General features: G+C 39.0%; 1 protein-coding gene across 6 annotated transcripts in view; it reads left to right on the forward strand.

Annotated features, from left to right (window-relative positions):
• ZSWIM6 (zinc finger SWIM-type containing 6) overlaps positions 1-23,080 on the forward strand; it is a 217,013-nt gene that overhangs the window by 144,316 nt on the left and 49,617 nt on the right. For all 6 annotated transcript variants that reach the window (XM_036309319.1, XM_036309323.1, XM_036309318.1 and 3 more), the window contains exons 3-4: positions 7,112-7,260; positions 10,676-10,826. In XM_036309319.1, coding sequence (XP_036165212.1) covers positions 7,112-7,260; positions 10,676-10,826 — 300 coding nt within the window. The remainder of the gene's footprint in view (positions 1-7,111; positions 7,261-10,675; positions 10,827-23,080) is intronic.

The raw sequence follows: 23,080 nt of genomic DNA on the forward strand, positions 1-23,080 counted from the left end.
ATGAGGATTTAATTAAGAATAAAATTTAAATATTTTCTCAAGTGTTTTTATTTATTTGCTGCTGTTGCCCTCTCTAAAGAAAGGCTTTTTTGAGTCTGAATCACTTGAAGTTTGCTCCTTCTTGGTGCCAATAGTTGATGTCAGGATTTTGCCTTCAGCTTGTAAGAGGTGTACTGGGGCCTTTGTAAACCACAGACTTTTATATTCCCTAGTTTTAACAGCAGGCATTACAATGGTAAGAAAGGCATTCTTCTATAGGTCCCTCAAAAGAGGCTTAATTCATCACTTCCGCAGTGCAGACATCTGCTGCCTGTATTCTGCCTATATAGACTGAACTTGACAATTTAATTTTAACAAAAAGAACACTGCTACATACATGTAAATAGAGCATTATTTTGGACAATAGAGTTACTAAAGCAGTTAGGTCACAGTTAAGAGGAAGATGTAAACTAAAAGCCGTTCACTTCTTTGAATTTGCTTCCCAACAGAGTAAGAGAAGAGAAAGCATTAAGTTCCCCACTAGAAACCACAGCTATAGAGAATGCCACATACCAAACGTAGCATAAGCCAGTTGTGAACATGTCTTAATAGCTCAGTTTAAAATTTGCAGAATGATTTGATGTTTCCTAGTGCTTAGAACCAACTATTTCTGTGACATGAGACATACTTCATTCAGTGTGTCTCTAATGTGCTTCATATAGTACACTGAGAGGCCTCTGATGCTTTAGGACCCTGAACACTTTTCAATACAAAGAATGTGCCACCACGTCTAACATTCTCTCCAAATATAGAATTCTCCCCCCACTCTTACCCCCTATTTTTATCCTGGCAAAGATTCCAATCCAGTAGGTCTGAGGTGGTATTTTTCACAGTGTGCCTCAAGAATTTTCATATCCACTTAAATTTGAGAACTGCAGGGAAAAGGGGAGTTTTGATATTGGGATAAATCAAACTAAATTAAGTAGCAGAAAGGGGAAGCTAAAGATTTGACAGTGGTTCTTCAAGTCTATGATTTCTCCTTTGCTTGCCTCCTATGGTATTACATAACCAAGGTAGGAGGGTAAGTCAGATCCACACTCCCCAGTTGGGAATGAGAGACAGTTAAACTGTTTCACTTTCTTCAACAGATGATTTCACTGTCCCTGAAGGCTTGCAACTTTGACGAATTAAGCTTTGGTAATAAAATGCTCACAAAGATTAATTATACAGTTATAAAAAGTTATAGCATTTATAATTATATATAAGAGTAAAAATATGATAGGTTTTAAAACACTTTACGTGGACCATTTAATTTTCATACACAGATTCTGGTTCTTGCCCAACTGGGGGAATATCTAAGAGTAAATGTATATATACATGAATGATGTTTCTCTCTGCATGCCTTTTTCAAAACTAAATGCTGAGAGATTTGTCTTTGATAACAGACGGCCATTAACAAGTACAAATAAATTTTGCAAATCTGCATTTTATACAAGGCTTAGGCAACGCTTTAATGCATGCAATCAAGACATTAGGATTTGATTAGTTAAACTCTGTCATTGAAGTTTAATAAATGAATTTTCTATTTTAAGGGGATCATCATTGTAGATATTTAATTTTTTGGTCTATAATATATATTATACATGTCTTACTCCTAAAATGTTGAGTTATACTTATAGTAAGGTTATATCAACTAGTTATCTTTGCTTGCATTGCAATGGCTAAGTGAGGATGTTTTCTACAGAGCCACATGAGATTTCTAATTTTTATTATCTAGTTAATTTTTTATCCCTACATTTTAAATTTTAGGGTTGAGGAAATGGAGACCTAAGGAGCTTAAGTGATTTTCTGGAGGACACGGTTTTTCTAAACTGAGCCTAGAACTGAAGACTTCTCAATTCTAATCCAGGATTAGGAACCGCACACGTCCTCGCAAACTTGTGTGGAGACTTTATTAGCTTATTTGCAGTAAAATTTTGTCTTTGGGCCATTTTTTCTCTGCGTTGCCCCCTCCCTCCCCCATTTGCTCAAGAAGTAAATTAAGTTTAGCCAGGCAGGCATGGCTCAATGGTTGAGCATGGACCTATGAACCAGGAGGTCACGGTTTGATTCCTGGTCAGGGCACATGCCTGGGTTGTAGGCTTGATTCCCAGTGTGGGGTATGCAGGAGGCAGCCGATTAATGATTCACTCATTGATGTTACTATCTCTCCTTCTCCCTTCCTCTCTGAAATAAAGAGAAAAAAAAAAAGAAATGTTAATTCTAATACTAGTTCACAGCCCCCCAATAAAAACCACAACTTGATTTCCTTAAGAACTTGAGAAACATAATTTCATATATTTAGACATTTGCTGTTAGATGTCTTTCAAGCTGGACAAGAATAAAAATCTGTATGCATGTAAATTAAGTGATTCATTAAAGGCATTTTAAATCTGTCATATATTTAAAAAATATGATAGTGTTTTAAAACCTACTAGATTATAAGGAAAAATTCATTGTGTAATTCAAGTCAAATAAAAGTGATTCCTGATTATTATTCCTAGTACTTCTCTTTCTTAGTATGAAAAATACAAGAATTGAGTATATCCTGAAGTTTGGGAGAGTATCTGAATGTTAACCCATTTGCCACTTCAAGCCAAGAAGAAGCCTAGGATTTTCTCCAAACCAAATTAAAATCTACTTAAAATATCTGGATATTTCTGAGGCAAACAGAAACTCCAAGCCTCATAGAGCTCTGACCCAAGCAGCGAAGGGTAGCACAACTCCCTCACACCACAGGAAGTCAGCCTCCATCCATGTCCTTCTGAGGCAGGACTCCTTGTAGGTCTGTGCCTGCAGTTTCCAATAGAAAACAACTTAAAAATCATAAAAATTGGGGGAAATAACCATTCTGAGGGTAGAAATCAGAGGGAACAGTGAGGAATGCATAATCAGTACCTTGTCAGAGTTTTCTCTAAGAAGAGGATAAGAAGGGACATGCCAGATATCCCAGGATTTTAGGAAGATATTGGGAAGAGCTAAAATATAAAAGTTGAGACTCTATAGTTTAGTTGTTTGGGAAGTCTCTTCTGATGAATGCACGTGCCTGCCAGTCTCTGTGTGTTTCTGTGTCTGTCTTTTCCTAGAATCTAGGCAATTGGCTGGATTAGGGACTCTGAATCCCTGTGGGATACAGATGTAGCCCCAGTAAACTCTTCACATCATGGTTGTATCCTTAAATCTTCCTGTACAAGAGAGCCATGCTAGCAGATGCCTACAAATATCTGTGTCATTCCTTAAATTTATCTTTAATTTACGGTTCATAATCCTTGCCTTGATGCCTCCTGGATTCAAACTTTAGCTCCAAGGTTCTGGGATATATTCTTCCCCAGGGGGGAGAATAAGACTGGATTTGGCATTGTGGCTGAGGATAAGTCATAACAACTCCTAACCTGTTTCTCCTCTCTAGAACAGGGATCATAATCTATGCTCATCTCTGGTGGACATTGTGAAGAGAAACTGAGGTGGTGAAATAAAGTGTTTGAAGACACTAGCAGTGGTTCCTGTTTGATACGAGTCATATGCATGCCTTTCTCCCTCCCTCTTTCCCCTTCTTCCTCCCAATACCTGATTGCCTGATAGTGACAAACACTAGTTAGGTATTAGGAAGCAGTTGTGAGCAGGGCAGATAAAATCCTTGCTCTCTGGGGGCTTAAATTTCTACCTAGTACCTACTTGGAACAGCTTTCTCTGCCTTCCAAAAGAGCAATCTCTCCTGCTCTTCTTAATAGACCACACATTCCCATTGCCATCCTTGCTGATTCTCTTTCCCAGCCTTTAAATGTTGGGCTTCGTGTTAGATGCTCTTTTTATCCCATACTACCTACAACAGGAAACCCTGTTGATATCCTGTCCTCTCTCTTGGCTATTTCAAAGGTACTTCAAATTCACCACATCTAAATGTGAACTCATGACCTAAACACTACCCCTCCTACCCCCAAACCTGATCCTGCTCCAGTGGTCTGTGTGTCAGTGAGTTTACAATATCTTGTCCAGTTGTTTAATCTAAAAACCCATATGTCTCTCAACCCTTGATCTCCCATACCTCACATATCCACTTCTTCAAGTCCTATTGATTGTCCTATTTAGTTCTCCATTTCTGTTCTCACTGCTGTTTTTCAAGCGACCACTTCATCCTTTGTACAGACCATCAAAATGTCATCCTCACTGTTCTCATATATTTTTGCTTTCCAATCATTCACACTTTACAGTGATACTTTTTAGATACATAAATATGTTCACATGGTTCCAGAATTTGAAAGTATGAAAAGGTACTCAGTGAAGAGCCTCCTCTCCTCATGAAACTGTTACTCATCCTAAACATTCTTTCAAGATATTTTATGCATATGTAAGAAAATACTAACACACAGGCTGTTTTTAAAACTTTATTATTTATTAAAAAGATGGTGGGAATGGCCAGGGAGAGGTCAGTGGGAGAAAAAGGAGACATATGTAATACTTTAAACTATAAAGAATTTAAACCAAAAAAAAAAAAAAGGTACACTATTACACTATATATAGTTTTCTTCACCTTGTTATTTTTTCCCAATCAACAGTATATGCTGGATATCTTTCCATTGTAGTACATAGAGAATCTTCTCATTAATTTTTATGGCTGCTTAATATTTCATGGTACAAATATTGAAATTGATGTACATCAGGACAAAACATCTTTTACTGTCTAGAGCAGTGGTTCTCAACCTTCCTAATGCCGCGACCCTTTAATACAGTTCCTCATGTTGTGGTGATCCCCAACCATAAAATTATTTTCATTGCTACTTCATAACTCTAATTTTGCTACTGTTATGAATCATAATGTAAATATCTGATATGCAGGATGTTATTTTCATTGTTCACGACCCACAGGTTGAGAACCGCTGGTCTAGAGTATGCCATTCTTCCATTTTGGATAACCTTGTCATGAATTCCCATTCATTACTCTAAGGGGGGAAAACTGAGATCACTTGCCAGGGTTCTCAGGGTCTGGCCCTTCTTCTCTTCTCCAGGGTTGTCTTGTATTGCTTTTTCCCTTGTCCTCTACTTTGTTGTTCCTTGGACATGAACTATCTTTTATTTACTCTACATACCACATCCCTTCCCACCTGAGACCTCTGCAGGAGCTCTTAGTCTCACATGCAGACCCAGATGTTCAATGCAGGAGCTGCCGAGCTGTGGTGACTTGGCAGTGGCGGTTCTCGGGTGACGCACCCAGAACCAGAGAGGAGGGAGCCCGATTCCAGGGTGCGTCACCCGAGAACTGCCCTCTCACAATCTGGGACCCCTTGGGGGATGTCAGCGAGCCGGTTTTGGCCCATTTCCCCACAGACCAGGCCGAGGGACCCCACACACCGCCCCAGGTGCTGCTGGCCAGGGAGGGACTACAGGAGGTTGGCTCCAGGGAGTGTCACCCGAGAACTGCCCTCTCACAATCTGGGACCCCTTGGGGGATGTCAGCGAGCCGGTTTCGGCCCATTTCCCCACACACCAGGCCGAGGGACCCCACACACCGCCTCAGGTGCTGCCGGCCAGGGAGGGACTACAGGAGGTTGGCTCCAGGGAGTGTCCACCTGTCTTGCCCAGTTCTGCCCTGCCAGCCACCCTCTAATTAATTTCTTTTCAATGTGCACAAATCCATGCACTGGGGCACTAGTTATTATATATATATAGCTGTATGTGTGATTATTAGATTGATATTTACCTCATACACTAAAAAGTGTTTCTTATATAGTGAGTTGCAACCCCTAAGGGATTATGAAATCAGTTTTTAAAATTATGACAAGATCTTTAAAAAAAGGGAACTGGAATAGAAAATACCAGACCTCTTTACTTATAGTAAGGGTATTTTTTCATCATACTGTACTTCAGATTAATAGATAGATGTGATCACATAAGCACCCAGATACATAGGTGTATTGGTATGATATAAATTGTATTTCTTATGGATCTTAGTTAAAAAGAGTTTGAAAGCCATTGAACTAGATGATAAATTCTGTGAGGATAGGAATTCTGTATATTTTGTAAACCATTCCATTCCCAAATCTAGCAGAGGGCACTCAGTATATATGCTGGCTGAACGAGTGAATGAAAGCACACCTTCTCAGAGTGGTTTATAGACCTTCTGTCCTATTCCTCAGGACTAATGGATCCTGGTTCTAGGCAGATGTTAGTGATTATTTCCTTGGCCAATTGAATCTGCATTAGATCAGTAGAGGAAAATAAAAGTAATAGGAAACAGTACCTACAAATGTATCTTTTTAAGGGATGAACCTTAATCTACTTAATGAAAGGGTTTTACATTTAAATTATTTTGTATTACTTATGAATCTTAGGCCTTGAATACCATTTTGTTTTATTTTATTATTTTATTAATAAATAATGAAACATAATTTTTACCTGCCTAAATATGTGGGTGATTTTTAATTTCTAAGGTAGTCTACATACAGGGCTTATTACATAGCTATTATCTTTTGTGTGTACTTCAGCAATAAAATATTTACGCAGTTTGGGAAGGTGATACTACAACCTGGTTTAGTACAACAGCTGCACTGCCTGTTCCCATGTGGCTTGATTTCCCTTTTTAATCTTCAGTTTTGTCAGCATGTAGTTTATACAGCAACAGATAATGGTGAAGGCTTCTTGAATTAATATAGTAAAGAGAGAAATACTCTGCTGAATTTAGTTGGTTTCATGTTTTTCTAAATCTTTGAAAAACATTTTCTTAACATGTCCTACACAGTAGAGGTTTATAAACATCACGTATTTACAATGAGACACTTTTGTGACTTTTTTATTCTTTAAAGAACTTGTAAACTCATCTTCAAAGGTAGAATCTCTGATCTTAAAAATGGGAATATTTCAGTTCTAAAGTAATCTGCATTTTGGCTTAGCATAAATTAGGAAAATCCAGGAAATACAAGAATGCCTCTTGTATTTATTTTAAGTCATAAATTTGTATGTGTAATTGACTTGAGATTGGATTAAAAAGTGTTTAGGCAAAGAGTACATAATCTTAATTCTTTTCAAGTTTATTATCAGAGCCCTTTTAGCACAGCCTTTATCTAGCATATGTGTTATTTTTTCTTTTTATTTCTAGGTGCTCCTGATCCAACAGCAGGTGCTAGTATAGATGATGAAAACTGCTGGCACTTAGATGAAGAGCAGGTTCAAGAACAGGTTAAACTGTTCCTTTCCCAGGGCGGGTACCACGGATCAGGGAAGCAGCTTAATTTGCTCTTTGCAAAGGTATGATTGTTTATTTTTAAAGAAATATTCTAAATATATACAAATACAGCAGGTATCTTTTATATGATCATGTTTACAATAGTGTAAAGACTTGTCTTTTGAATATTTTTTTAAGAATACATTCTAAGTTAATCAATTAGAAACTTCTGTGTTCTAACACAAGTATTAATTTGCTTAGATGTCCTTAGACAAGATGCGGAACGCTTTTTTCTCAGTGCCTATTAATAAAATTGTGGTAATTTATACAATTTTGAAAAAACATTCCCATACTAAAGCCAAAATAAATACCTTAATGGTATTTAAAATGCCGTTTTGTCTTTTTCTAATTAATTTCCCCAGTATCTTGAATATAGCCCTTAAAAGGTGCTTTATATTTTTAGTTTAATAATGTCAGTATCTTTAAATTTGTTTTAAGAGCATAGACTTTGAAGTCATAATAGACCAGGGTTTAGATCTAAGTTCAAAATCTCACTAAGTGGATGAAACTTGGAAAGTTTTTAAAGTCAGTTTCCTCATCTGTAAAATTAGCTAATAGTAGCATATCTCCTCAAGTTGTGATCATGGTGTTAAATGATAATGGTGTCTAACATGTATTTGGGCCTTGGTAAATGTTAATTTTCGGCACCAAAATTTGATGACCTAAGAAACAAAGTTAGCTTTGTTATAAGTTCTGTGTGAGCAAAAGCTGTAACTGTTGTTTTATAAGAACTTTTAGTACCATAAACACAAATCTAAACATTGGATAAAATGCTTTTTTAATCATATTAAATCATTGTTTTTTCATTGGAGTTACAGCCATCATTACTGGTATTATATTCAGATTGGCTTTAAGGGAACAGATAATTGTACATTGATACTTTTGTTAAATAATCTTTCTAATACTCATAATAATTAAAAGATGTCTTTCAGTATAGAAGAATTAGAGTAAACTCTGTTACTAGTTATGACCAAAAAATAGTATATTCATCATATTCTCTTAATAAAGACTTATTCCATATACCAGGGGTGGGGAACTTCCAGCCTATGGGCTGTATAAGGCCCACAAAATCATTTGGTCTGGCCCTGCCAAGGCATGAGGGGTAAGTTAATTAAATGTTTGACAAAATATAACAGGCTAATTTTTAAGCTGATAATTTTGTATGTCCTGAGAATGATGTTATAAATATCCAAGTGGCCCTTGGCAGAAAAAAGGTTCTCCACCCTTGCGGCATATACCATACAGAGATTGCCAATTTTCTGATGATTAGATTAAAAAAATATACTTAACTCTAAAACTATTCCACACATGATTTACTCATCTTTAGTAACTCATAGACACTTCAAACTCCTTTAATGCCTCAGAGTCAACAGTCTGAAAATTAATTACCATTACGCTATAGATGTAGTACTGGCATGTTGGTTAATAGTACTCGTTTATATGCTTACTAGTGCTTATTTTCATTGCTATTTCTAGCCGAGTAATAGGTTAGAAATTTATCAGGAAAGAAAACATTAAATCAAACTTGATATAGTGGTAACTATTAAAGTTTTAGTATATTTAGACACACTGGAAGTATTTCATAGTCTCATGCCAGCAGAGTACCCTGTGGCCTAGTAGAAGCAATGTGAAAGAAGTGTTAGACTGGCCTTCATTAGTAGTTTTTATCTGTATATGATGTATATATTACATATGACATATGAAGTAACATCAACTTCTAATTTTGGGAATGGCATAACTTTAGTATTCAGTAGAGTTAAGACAGATCTGGGTTCTGATTTTGTCACTATATATTTGACCCCTTTAACCCTTAGTACTTTAACTTGGTTTTATAATTCATAAAATGGGGGTTATAATCTGGCCTACTTTATATACTTGTTATAAAGATTAAACGGTAAGTATAAATGTAAAAAACTTTTAAGTATGATGCACAATAAATGGCAAGTCCTTCTCTTTCTTCCAATATTCATCTTTTCATGATTTTTTAGTGCTTCCATATTAGTAATAAACTCCTTTTTAAGATTACTGAAATAGCCAAAACCGGTTTGGCTCAGTGGATAGAGTGTCGGCCTGCGGACTGAAAGGTCCCAGGTTCGATTCCGGTCAAGGGCCTGTACCTGGGTTGCGGACATATCCCCAGTAGGAGATGTGCAGGAGGCAGCTGATCGATGTTTCTCTCTCATCGATGTTTCTAACTATCTCTCTCTCTTCCTCTCTGTAAAAAATCAATAAAATATATTTTAAAAAAAAAAAGATTACTGAAATAACCTTCCTGGAAGCACAACCCTTGTGGTTTACTGTAGAAGTGCTCAAATTCTATAACCTATGAGGGGATTCCATCACTTGTCAGGGTACCAGCCTGAGGCAGGATTTATTAATCTGGAGGTTTGAGATGCTTTATTGAAGATCTGCTATTTCCTCCGCATTTGCTGTTCACAAAGAGAATCTTGAATCAAAGGACCCACTTCTCCTTTTTCACTGTTCATGACCTTGCTCTAGGAATTTCCTATAGAGAGAACTGCTGGTATTCAGCTGGGATTCTTGTTGAATGCATAGTTGTGCACTTTTGGAAAGGATGGATTCATTTAGGGTTTTCTGTTAGCCTTGTGTTTCTTTTCTTCCTTTTATTTTGGAAATGTAGCACAAGAGTACTGGACAGAGAGCTCGAGGTTCCAGCGTGAGAGACTGAGAACTTCCTAGGGCCCTGGTCATGATTCTTCTTCGTGGATTGTTGGTTTAGAGCCAAAAGAGTTCTTGAACCTACAGCCCTGTTCACTTTCCTTTTACCATTGCAAAAACAATCCATCGAAGTGAATATGATACTGTTCTTTATGCCACAGAACTTGAGGTGAGAGAGAACTTACTGAAATTACTAATTTACCTCAAAAATTGAAGAGTTGCACAACTTTCTGAATATACTAAAAACCACTGAATTGCACAATTTAAATTGGTGAATTGTATGTATGTGAATGTTGTCTCAATAAAACTGTTTCTAAAAAACTGCAGGACAGATGCTACTATAAACATCATTAGGTCAATTCAGAAGATCCCTAAAGAGTTCTTAGTAGCTTGCTTTTTAGGCTCACCTCTTCTGGTGGAAAGTGCAATCAACTGGAGAGTCAGGAAGATGCCAAATGATTTGTCTTCTTGGTTTTGATACTGTTTTTCTGGAAGCTAGTAATTTTTCTTTTTGAATTGGAAGTTAGTCAAATTTTTTTCCTTGTGTGGATTCTAAAACAATATAGAAAAACTAAGAGTCAGTTCTTTGATTCAATTACCATTTAGGGTAGAAACCAGTTTTAACAACTTTGGTTTGCTTAAGAGAGTTGGTGTTGAGAATTAACTGCCCCTTCTCCCAAGAAAAGTGATCTGTCTCTGTATTGCTGTTTGTTTTTGAACATTTTTTTTTAAGTCTGTTTTGTTTATTCCCCCCACTAGGTTCGGGAGATGCTGAAGATGAGGGACTCTAATGGGGCCCGCATGTTGACCTTGATAACAGAGCAATTCATGGCTGATCCTCGTCTGTCACTTTGGAGGCAACAAGGCACTGCGATGACTGACAAATACAGGCAGCTCTGGGATGAACTGGGTAAATAGAAGTTTCCTGACAGATTGCCATTGAGTTATATGGATGAAGACTATGTTGAATGGTTAAAGATCATGATTAGTGTATTGCTGAAGAGAGAGCGCTACTCCTATATGAACTTGTTGCCATTATATACTGGATACAAGATAGGGAGAATAAGAACTTTGCAGGAAACAATCTTGGCAGGGTTTGGTGGGAACTGTCTGATCTTAAGGAAAGTGAGCACAGGAATCAGCCTTTAAATATTTGAAAAACTGTATTACTTTGAAATCAGTATTTTGTATAAAAGAGTTTCTTGTTTCTAGAGTAATATTGTGATCAATTCAGCTAAAATTTGGCTGTTTTTCCCTTTTGCCTACATTAAAAATATCAAAAGTAGTTTGAACATTCATTTTATATTTTGACTGTTATAGATTAAAATGAACTAATGATCATAAGAATGAAAAATATAGAGCAGACTCTAATTTTTATTGCTTTCCAAATCCTTGGTAGTAAAGATACTAATACAGCAGGTGGTTGAAAACAATGAGAAACAGCTGTCGTATTTACTGGGAAATGTTGGGGGATGACTCTTGTTACCTAATGCTCATTGCTAAAGAATTAATAATTTACTTATTATTTTGTCTTTCTATTAAGAAATCTATGTGGCAAGTGGAGTTTTTAACCAGTACTTTATTGTGTTTGTATTAATTTTAAGTTCTAGGTATATTTACTAAAACATCCTAGTCTAAGTGCAGTTGAGTAGTAGAAGTCTTCACATCTTCATACCTGTCCTCATCTTGCCTAATGATGGGGAACATATCCTGCTGATTGATTCCACATCTATTCTAGACCAGGTGAAACTTGCTGATGAAGATGCCACATGGTCATAGTAATTGGAATGGACTTTTGAGATAAACTCTTTTACAGATAAGGAAACTAAATTCTGAGGAGGTTAGGAGACTTCCATAAGATGACATTGTAGGACGTAGGGTTATACAAGTTGGTAAAGAATTTGACATGCAAGTTTTCTTCCCATTAATAGGATGTGTGTTCAGGAACTTGACTGTGGATGGCAACTCTTGGTAAATGTCAATTTAATCTTGGTATTTTCCTTGGGGGCATGAAAGAATAAAGGCGATGGCCTTTCCTCCCAATTAATCTGTAATGTCAGTAGATAGTTTCAGTGTATTGGAGGGATGTTTGGGAGCATGCTGTAGTGGTTAGAAAACATAGGTATAATGCATGGTTTAAACAACTATTTTTATAGAATACTGGAGTGTTTGACTTTCCTAAGTAAACCATCCTCAATTTTGTTACAGTAAATGTTGAATTCAGTAGTTGGTTTATGATGGTAAAAAAGGACTAGCATTAAAAAAACTATAATGAAGGGAATCATTTAAGAAAACATTATTGGATTAGTATTAAATGAATAAAATTTAAAGAACTTTAGTACTTAGAGAAGCTTAGGATTACAAATAACTAGTAAGAAGAAAGTACCAACTAAATTTTTTGGTTATCAAATAAATACAAGTGATATAGCCAAAACTTGTATAGTTCACATTTAATCCATTAGTCACATCTTACTTTTCCAAGTTGGTTTTGAAAATTATGTACCTCAACCCTTAATCAAAAGTATAAATTCTCATTGAGTGCAAGTTTCCATGAGCTGATTCTAGTTATACCCTCTGATGACCTTCTAATTATGGACCAGCCTCTATTCAAGTTTGGTTTCAGTCCAGGATGAAGAGTACATCTTCTTGCCCTATGTTTTCTTTTATCACACCCCATCCCCAAATAATTACTAGACTGCTATAAATTCTCCTATGTGTTCTGGTGGTGAGCAGAGGTCACCTGCTGTTTTAATGGGGTCTGAGCTCTGTGAAGAACCCTACTTAGAACAATAGCTATCACATCTTAATATTCATTCACCAAAAAATTAACTAAAAGTTGCGTCTGGACTACAAAGGGAAAGGGTTTTGGTTCTTAATAAAATGGGGGAATTTGACTTTGTGCCCCTGCACTGGGCTCACATTGCTTCAAGGCTCTGCTCTGGAATTAAATGCTGAGCACTGCCAGATGCCAGACATTGAGAAGAGGCTGAGTTTTGTCGGCAAATGGGATCTGCAAGTTAATTGGTGTTTTCTGCAGGCTTCTGGCTGTGAAATGAAATTGGAAGCCCTTTAGCCACATGGATAATACAGGACTTGAATACAAATGTCACATGTCACCATCAGGACCCACTGTGAGACAATAGTGTTCCCACTCCAACACTGCGCCATTACAGATCATTTAAATATGGGGATTACATTTAAACTAAAAGCCCCATTTGCCTTTTACTGCAATTTAAATGTCCTCTTAGCAAAAGCTAAGTGACAAATTAAATGAAAAAAGTGCCCACATTTTTAAAGCTGTAATGCAAAACAACCTTTTATTGCTTCTCATGTGCCACGAATGAATCATTACACTTGTCAACCCTAAACCAAGCCATAATTGGAGCAGCTACTGTTATCAAAGTGGGGCTGCTCTGTGACAGCTTAATAAAGCTGAAACTGTTAAATTAAATCTCAGATGCTTAACTCCTTAGCACCGGTGGGTTCGATGGGTCCATTTCTGGCAATGACCAATACACCAGAAAAAAAATATTTCCTGGCATGAAAGCTTTACTCTGACGAAAGTGTACAAGTAAGACTAACTTGGCTAAGTAACCCTGCTGTTTGGCAGAGGGGTTTGGAGGCATCTTGGCCAGATTACAAATTTTTTTTTATAGGATAGATATTCCCCGTCCCCCATATTTACAATATTCTGAGTATATGTAATTTATTAAAATTTAAGTGTTGATTTAAAATTCGTTTTAAAAAACAGCAGTCACTTAACTTTTTCTCTTTCAGATAAATGTATGTAAACTTTTTTTGAGGTAGCAACAGGCCCAATTTCTTCCCCCATTCTCTGGCTAACAAAGGAACTAATTATGCTCAGTTCTTCTTTTCTAAAATTAGTGCCTATGATATTCATTTGGTCTGAGTTAATTTTGTGATTTACTCCCTGATTTTCATAATGTATGAAATAAATACAAATGAATATTAAGCTTCTGTTTAGTGCATCTCATTTGCAGATACTTTGTCTTATATGTGAATCAATTTTTCATATATTAATTTTACTTTCTCTACATGAATGCTCATTTTCTTAAGCATAAGGCAGTCTTCTCAAGAGGAGTGTTGTGTCATGATCAGCTATAGAAAATGTGTGTATTAAAATCTTAAAACAGAAAGCCCCTTTCAGTGGTAGAAGCTAAGTTGCACATTTGATAGAGGCTACACAGCTAGTAGAGCTATAGAACACACACCTCTTGAATTGCTTTTGTTATTCTGAGACTTGCAAATTTCCTGGAAAACAGATCACAGATACTACTTGGGATTTCAAAGAACAGCCCAGTGCCATTGGTGGCGAGCACACCTACTGGCTGTCTATTCAGCACACTTAATTACCGTGGGGGTCTTTTGGTATGAGGGGATATATTGTAACCTCTCATCTGTGTTGATGGGTCTCTTCGCCTTAAATGTTTCCTAGACTGTAATTTTACTTTGCTTTTTAAAACTATAGGTTGTGGCTGCCAGTTTATTAAAACCTAATTAAAATGGATGTCATTAGAGGAAACAGTTAAATAAGATTTAATTACAGTTTTATCATGGGGGAAAAGCCTTAAATTTTCACTTTCAAGTATTACATAATATCCCCTTCCCCCCCATATTTTAAACACTTAACTTTCTCTCTAAGCTGAGTCATGTGTTTTGCTATTTAGCATATAAACACTGTTTCTTGGGGAGATGTTATTGCAAGAGCCTTGCATCTCTGAGCTGTGTTCACTCAGGTCACATGAAAAGATGGTACCTCTGAGTTCTGTCCAAAGCTTTTTATCTGGATGCCTAATTCTGTGTTAGCAGAAATAGCCATAGTTAGGTGTTTCTTTCTAGTTCAAATTTCATTGTAAGGTTAGTTTGACCACTATTATTAAGCAACAGCTATAACATTGCTGGACAGATTGAGTAGGTTACAGACTCAGAGCTCTTGAAATCAGTATAAATCTGTTTAGCAGTAGAGGACTTAGTTTATCCATTGGGATCACATTTATTTAAAATACTAAAAATTACCTATACCGTGTACCTAGAAAATGCTGTTCCTTCTACATTTCCAGATATAAGTAGTCTTCTCTCATCTCTGAGTCTATTCTACACCCACCCACATTTTTTTTGTAATCCTCATTTGAGGATATGCTTATTGATTTTAGAGAAAGAGGAAGGGTTGGGGTGGGGGGAGGGTGGGCGGGGAGGAGAAGCATCAATGTGAGAGAGAAACATTGATCAGTTGCCTCCTGTATGTGCCCTGACCTGGGGTCAAACCTGAAACCTAGTTATATGCCCTGACTGGGAATCAAACCACAGTCTTTTATTGTGTGAGATGATGCTCCAACCAACTTAGCCACCCAGCCAGGGCTACCTATAACATTATTCTTGAATAAGGAAGAAAACATATACTTAAGTTACACATTCTAGAGGATATAGTAAGACCCTTTGTGCACAGCCAGAAATAATACTCTAAAGGCTCTGGTTTGGGGGGTAATTGTGGAAAAGTTTCTGGGAAATGCCATCTTACATTGCTGAAAGCAGTAGGCTAGGAACCCCCTCTGCTCCCTCCTCCCTCCACCCACACACACTGTTTTAAGCCCCTTAGTTTCTGTGGTAAATTCAAACTCAAACTTTCTACATTTTGAAGTTGATGGCGGTTAGTGAATGGCTAAGGAGTAACTGCTTCTCATTGAGAACTAGAAAGCATTCCAATGTGGTTTACCTCCTTGCTAGTGCCATGGAGAAAACAGCAATTCCCAGAGCCCCATCTTGCAGTAAGAAGACGACACTATAGACTTGGAAACTTTCTTGTCGCTGCGACTGCAGAATGTTATCCTAATGAATCACATTATCAGGGATTGCTTGGCACCTACTAGCTTGTCTTCCTTGGGTACAAGGAGAATACAGCTTTACCATTTCAGTGCCTTCTTTCCAGAATTCTTAACTAGTTTCTCTATCAGTACATATGTAGCACTTACTATGTCCAGAGGAATAGATGCATGAAATATTTTATTGTGACAGTGGTACTGGTAGGAAGGTGGGATTAGAGAGCTGCCAGCCATCAGGAGACACAAGAGATTAGAACAGGCATGAATGAACTGAGAAGCACTTTGATAGGGTAATTTATTCCCATTTTAGTACAAATATGTGTACAGATTGAATTTAACATGGTTTTATAAGATGTTTATGAAAGTGAATTGTAGGGAATACTCCAGAAAGAAGGAATAATATGAACAAAGATAGGGATGAGCTCAATTGAGGGATGAGCTCAATTCATTATAAAAAATGTTGCCTTCAATCCAACCTTGTTCTTTTTCCATGTTAACTTCAAAGGGAAGAGAGAAAGAGAGAGGATCTAAATTTTCGCTTTGTTTTATTTCCCATTACAGTCCAGCCACTATATCAGGCACTATGCTAAGCACTTAGTTCATGCATTGTTTTATTTAATTCTTAAACAGTTATTAGCTCTAATTTATCAGCTGAGAAAACTGAGGCTTAAAGAAACTGCATAACTTGCCTAAGATCACAGCAGCAGAGCAGGAATTTTATCCCAGGTGTCAGCGACTTCAAAGACTTAACCACCAAACTAGACACTGTCCTTAGCTTTTTTTTTTTTTAAGACTATATAATGCGCCTGTTAGGCGGTCTCTCTGCTAAGTGCAGAGCAGGGGACCAAGTGAAGATTATACCTAGATGGCCGTAAACCACGCTGTAGAAGCTGCCTGGCCTAGTCTGCCCAGCCGTGCTCCCTCGGTCCTGATTGCAGTGGTCAGCAGAGCGTACCTCATCTAGTTGCCCGTTTGTTTCCAACTCTCTAATTTCAGATTCTGAAAAAACAAACACATTAATGTAGAATAGGCAAACATATGCCATGGAGAACTGCATTATATGTTATATATTAAGATATTGCATACTGCAGATGGGATACAGTGAAGTTTTGATCTCATTTTTCAGTCTCCTTTGCTAAGGAGCAGGGAAGACCCTTAGGCTACTGTCTTTATCCTGGCCCATACAAGGCCCTGATGATAACACGGTTGTCAGCACTTGTTTACCTGATGTGGACTGTAGGCTCTGCAGACCCTTCCTGCGCACGGGCTGGGCTGTTCTGCCCTGGAATGGGGCTGTGAGTTCCTGTCTTGGTCTCTGCTTTCCCCCTTATTATTCAGAGCTCCCTCTAAATACACGGGCTTTGTCAATTGTGTTGCTCAGGAGACTTTGCTTCCCTCCAGCACTGTTCTCAGAATGGTATGTGCTGCTGGGGTCCTCATTACTGGGGTCTGGTTTCTTTCTCTGTTGTGTGATCCTGCTGCTTTCTGTCTCTTAAAACTGAGACCTCTCTGTTCTTGGGTCAGAGGCCTCTGGATTCTGTTCTTGTCTGGGGATGGGAAGGAGGGGTTTATACTCTGCTTCTTTAAGTAGGCAGAGTAATTTCTAGTTTGGGTCAGAAGTTAACCAAAAGAAGAGGCATATTTCTGTACAGTTAGCAAACCTATGATAAATACTGTGTAATGCATCAATCAATCATGCTTCTTTTTGACTGCAGCTGCTAAGATTCAGTATCCATTCGGTACCCTGGATGTGAAAGTAGAAATAAAGAGAAAACAGTTTAAATAAATATTAATATAAAATAGTAGGTTCTCAAGATTAAAAGAGAGCTTTACAGATAATTTGATCTTATTATCTAACAAGTTGGAGAGTCTTAATGATAGTCATATAAGGTATTTAGATATTTGGATAATTTATAACAACACTTGAGGTCACTCCTTTGTATATTTTTATAAAACTCTATTCTAAATACCATGGAGATTTAATTAGGAGTTAAGATGCCTTATGATTCATTGTATACTTTAGTGTTCTATATCATATACGTAGCATACTGGTACATTATTTGTACCAAGAATGGGTTCCAGTTACCTTTTTATGCTGTCTTTTTATTTGGTCCATGAGTCCATTGGTAGTAGATGCTACTCTCAAATTAGTGGTTAATAGGAATGTAAGAGCATAAGTAAAACATGTCCTTTTCTTCCTCATAACAATTTAGAAAAGTTCTCCTTACTTTTCCCACTTCCTAAGAGTTAGTATTGCACTTATCCTCAAGAAGCTGCCACCAAAGGGAAATGTAGCTGGAGGTGTCTCCTTGCTAGATTGTGGACCTCAAGAGTGTGAAAGTGAAAATGATGGAAGTCAGGCTAAGGATAATGTCCTTGCACTATTTCTTACCCTGAAGTGGCAGCATACAAAAATTAACAAGGTCTGAGAAGCCTCATTTAAACAATCTGAGATTCCCAGGGGCTTCACAGGAATCAGGGATGCCAGGAGCTAGAATAAAAAGTGGAAGCCCAGGACTGAGGCAGCCACATACTTATACACTCTTCTCTGGATACTGTACAAATGTTCTCATAGTTCATTTAAGCTTAGGTAGGTTAATGAGGGGTGGGGAGAATCCAGGAAAGTAAATAATATTGGTTATCCCTTAGACAGGGGCTGTTCAGACACTGCCTCACAGAGTCCTAGGGTAGGAGGGAAAGGAAGAGAGAGCAGGTTCTTCTCAATTCCAGCAAGGTGACTTTCACCACTTTACACTATGCTTTCCACCAAGATTTCTCTAGAACAAAGGATTCTGAGATTCAAAATGCATGCTTGATAGTCGTATTCATAGACTTTTAGTAGCTGCTCTTCTTAGAGATATACCAAAGAATAACTTTTTTATTCATATAAAAAATTTCCTCTTACATATTTTAGGGGGAAGACAGACTGGTAAGTGATTTGCAGCAGGTGAATTTTTGTGAGGCTGCTGTAATCTTGTTTGGTAATTGTATAATTTTGTTTGAGTGTTTTATTTAAAAATTCCAAATTGAAATAAAAATAGGACTCTAGTAAAATACAGGTGCCTTCTGACATTAAATTGCTTGGATGAGTTAGTAACTGGTTTTCCAGTTATTTTCTCAGACTCTGAGCTAAAGGTAATAGTCAGGAGTAGTGATAGTAGTTGTCTGAAATGTGGCTAACTCACTCAACTCTACGCCTTCTGTTGCGAAGATAACCTTTGAAATAGAAATCCAAATCTCTGTGATGGTGAGCTATGGCCAGCCGGACTTTGTTGACTGTGGGTCATGCTTTCCAACCCTTTTCATTTTGGGTTACTCTAGTAAATTTCAAAATTTGCTTCAGCAAACCTGGAGGAGAGAGTGAGAATCATTCATAAAATAGGTAGATGTAAGCGATCAGCAGCCTTTAAGTGCCTTAGATTGGAAGCCATAGTCTTTGCAGATGAGCAAGGGCTGAAGGGTTTGGGTGGGAGGAGTTAAAGGGCACTTGGGTCAAATGTAAGCTTGAAACTGGGAGAAAATCCCATTAGAAGGAATGCTTTCAAAACGCTGCAAGAGCACAAGAGTCTGAGTTCCAAGACCAAGTCATCTAGAGATTTTTGTGTTGTTGTTTTTTTTAACCACTAAACTACTCACTCTATATTTTGTCTTTATTTAGGCATTTAAACCAATTTCATAGCTATTCTTTTTCATCCCTGTGTTAGTGCTCACTTGATTATCCTCACTCCCCCCTTTTCCCTTCTTGCCCACTGATAAGAACACTGATTGTGACACATTTTTAAAGTTTGTTTTTCTGTAAAGGTTGAGAAAAACATTGTGCCTAGTTAGAGTTTGGTGCTCAGTAAGTATTTGTGAATAAAAAGTGAATGAATAATTGAGGTATAATACTAGTCACCTATTTGGAAGCATTAAGAAGCGAGTACTAAAAACAATGATTGACATTAATGTTCTCTGTGTCCTCAGTTTTCTTTTTCTTTTCTTCTTCTGGTTTATCCCACCTTTTCCACCTATGTATAGGTAGATCTTCATGGGTGCATGTGTACGTGTAAAACACACACACACGCATACACACACATGCATGCATGCACACTGGAAATACAAACAGTTTAGAGCACAGAAGGGCAATGATGCCCTCTTGCCATCAATGCTGCAGGTAATCTATTGCATTAATCAGCCAGCCAGTGGGAAATGCATGGGGAGTGATTATACTATCATACACAATACAATCAGCATGAAGCACTTGTCAAGACCAATACATCAAAGTTTAATTCGGTAATAGAATGAATTAGAGCAAAATGAAACATTGTATTCTCCGAGAAACTCGGCACCCATCACAGGTTCTTTCTGAACTCCATAGAGAAGTCAGTGCATTACAAACTGTTTTTATAAATAAAATTGCAGTTCCAATATGACAGGATACTGTAAACCCTTTTCCTTGCTATTCTTATACAACCATAGTGCTATAAATAGTCTATAATCATAACTAATGGTAATTTTTTTTTATTTTTGGTAGGGCTCCTGATTAATTTTTTTCTAAATTGGTTCTCCATGATAAGTGAAAGGAAAGGTGTTGTACCAGTGGCTCAGGGAAGGCACTTATCTATAAATATGGTTGGTAGACAGCAGAGTGACAAAAGCCTGCTATTTACAGTGCCCTGTGGTAGGCACTGCCATTGAGGAACTTACTGTCTAGTTAGAAAACAGACAAGTAAGTGAAAATTAAAGCAGCCCAAAACATACTAAAACAACCTAAGAAGTGAGGTTATATAAGGTAGGATGCATTTCAGAAAATTTTGAGGATAGATCTAATGCATTTCATATTATATGACACTGTTCTGTATCATTTTATAATATACTAGGGGCCCGGTGCATGAAATTCGTGCACTGGCGTGCTGGGGTGGGGGGGATGTCCCTCAGGCCAGCCTGCCCCCTCTCACATACTGTGAGCCCTCAGGGGATGTCCTAGTGACGGCTTAGGCCCACTCCCTGCTCCCCTTGGGGAGCGGGCCTAAGCCGCAGTCTGGCCTCCCTTTGTGGGAGGCAACCGGGCTGATCAGGGGAAGGCACCAGCTCCATCACCCCGCTGCTGCAGCCACTGCCAGTCACTGCAGCTAGCAAGGTGTTTTCATCAACACGGACTCCAGTCCCTTCACCATGAAAAAAATGACAACTTTCTTTAGGCATTTTCAAGATGTGTCTTTCATAGGATATGACATTTCTTTATTATTTTTTTTAATCCTCACATGAGGATATGTTTCCATTGATTTTTAGAGAATGTGGAAGAGAAAGGGAAAGAAAGAGAGAAACATCAAAGTGAGAGGAACACTTTGATTGGTTGCCTCCATCATGAGCCCTGACCTGGGTCCCGGCCAGGGAGGAGCCTGCAACCTAGGTACATGCCCTTGGTCAGAACTGAACCCAGACCCTGCAGTCAGCAGGCTGAGGCTCTATCCACTGAGCAAAACCGGCTAGGGCAGGATATGACATTTCTTAGCCCTCCAGCAGTGGACCTTTGTTTTTTTTCGCCAGGAGAGTGGTGAAAAGCCCTAGATCACCTTTTTGGATTCTTATTACCCAAGTTACTAAGAATATTACCAGTGGCATACAGGGAGCTTAGCCAATGAGCAGTCAGAAAAGGTGTTTCCTCTGTAGTTCACACCGATCCCGGCTCGGCCCCCTGCCCAGGCCTGATGCCTTGTCCGGAGGCATGACCCCCATCACGCTCCGATCACCGGCTCCACCTCCCGCCCAGGCCTGACGCCTCTGGCCGAGGCGTCAGGCCTGGGCAGGGGACCGCCAGACCCCTCCAATCGCCGGCTCAGCCCCCCGCCCAGGCCTGACTCCTCTGGCCCAGGTGTCATGCCTAGGCAGGGGACCCCCATCTCCCTCTGATCACTGGTTCCGCCCCCCACTCCCCCCCCCCGCCCAGGCCTGACGCCTCTGGCCCAGGCATCAGGCCTGGGCAGGTAACCCCCATCTCCCTCCGATTGCCGCATTAGCCCCTCGCCCAGGCCTGACACCTCTGGCCAAGGCGTCAGGCCTGGGCAGGGGACCCCCAGACCCTTCCGATCGCCGGCTCTGCCCCCTGCCCAGGCCTTACGCCTCAGCCAGAGGCGTCGACCCCCATCACCCTCTAATCGCCGGATCAGCCCCTTGCCCAGGCCTGACACCTCTGGCTGAGGCATCAGGCCTGGGCAGGGGACCCCCATCTCTCTTGGATCGCCATCTACACCCCCCGCCCAGGCCTAACGCCTCTGGCTGAGGTATCAGGCCTGGGCAGGGGACCCCCAGACCCCTCTGATTGCCGGCTCCGCCCCCCGCCCAGGCCTGATGCCTCTGGCCAACACTTTAGGCTTGGGCAGAGGGCTCCCCTGCAGCTCCGATGGCTGGCTCTACCCCTGCTCAGGAGCCCCCTGGCTCAGGCCCTTCCTGTGCTGCTCAGGGCCCACATGGGGCCTACCTTGGAGTGACCTGGGTGCTGATGATATTCCCGGGACCCAGGCCGCTGGGTGTCTATGTATGCAAATTTTAACTGCCATCTTTGTTGGGTTAATTTGCATACTCATCTGATTGGCTGGTGAGCGTAGCGGAGTGACACCAATTTGCATGTTTCTCTTTTATTAGTGTAGATATTCAAAGGTAATTCCTTGTCAGACTTGACCATATTTTTTTCAAAGGGACAAATGAATATAAGCTTGCCAGGACTGTTTTCAAAGCCTTCAATTGGAATATAAAGAACGGGGTTATTTGAGCCAGACACTCTTTTTAAAAGTACAGATTCTAATTCTCATATTTACTAACGGTGTAGCCCCGTACATGTCCCTTAGCTTAGATAGAACCTCAGTTTCTTTATCTGTAATATGAGCGTGATACTGATTCTTGAGGCCTAAAATAAGATAATTTAAATAATGCACATATCACTTTCTCATTCCAAGACTCTTTTGTCTGTGTGGAGATAGTAGATTCAGTGGAGAAGAGGCATCCTGAACCTAAAGAAATAAATATATGTGTGTGTGTGTGTGTGTGTGTGTGTGTGTGTATACACACACACACACACACACACACAAACAAACACTAGGAATAGAGAAAGAGACTTGAGGCAGGACTGTTGGACAAATAATGGAACTGTTTACATAGGTAGCTTCCTTACACAGCCAGTGCAGAGCATGTGGAGAATGTTTTTGCAGTTTACCACAGCTCACATTCCTTCTCCTCATGAACTGTTGACTCCCCTTTTCGTATCAAAATAAGACATTGTTTGTCACTGTCTTCTGTCTTTCCTTCTTTCCTCTCTCGAAAATGAGAAGGGTGGTGAGTGGTGAAT

Source organism: Myotis myotis, unplaced genomic scaffold (assembly GCF_014108235.1).
Source record: "Myotis myotis isolate mMyoMyo1 unplaced genomic scaffold, mMyoMyo1.p scaffold_m19_p_5, whole genome shotgun sequence".
Lineage (NCBI taxonomy): Eukaryota > Metazoa > Chordata > Mammalia > Chiroptera > Vespertilionidae > Myotis > Myotis myotis.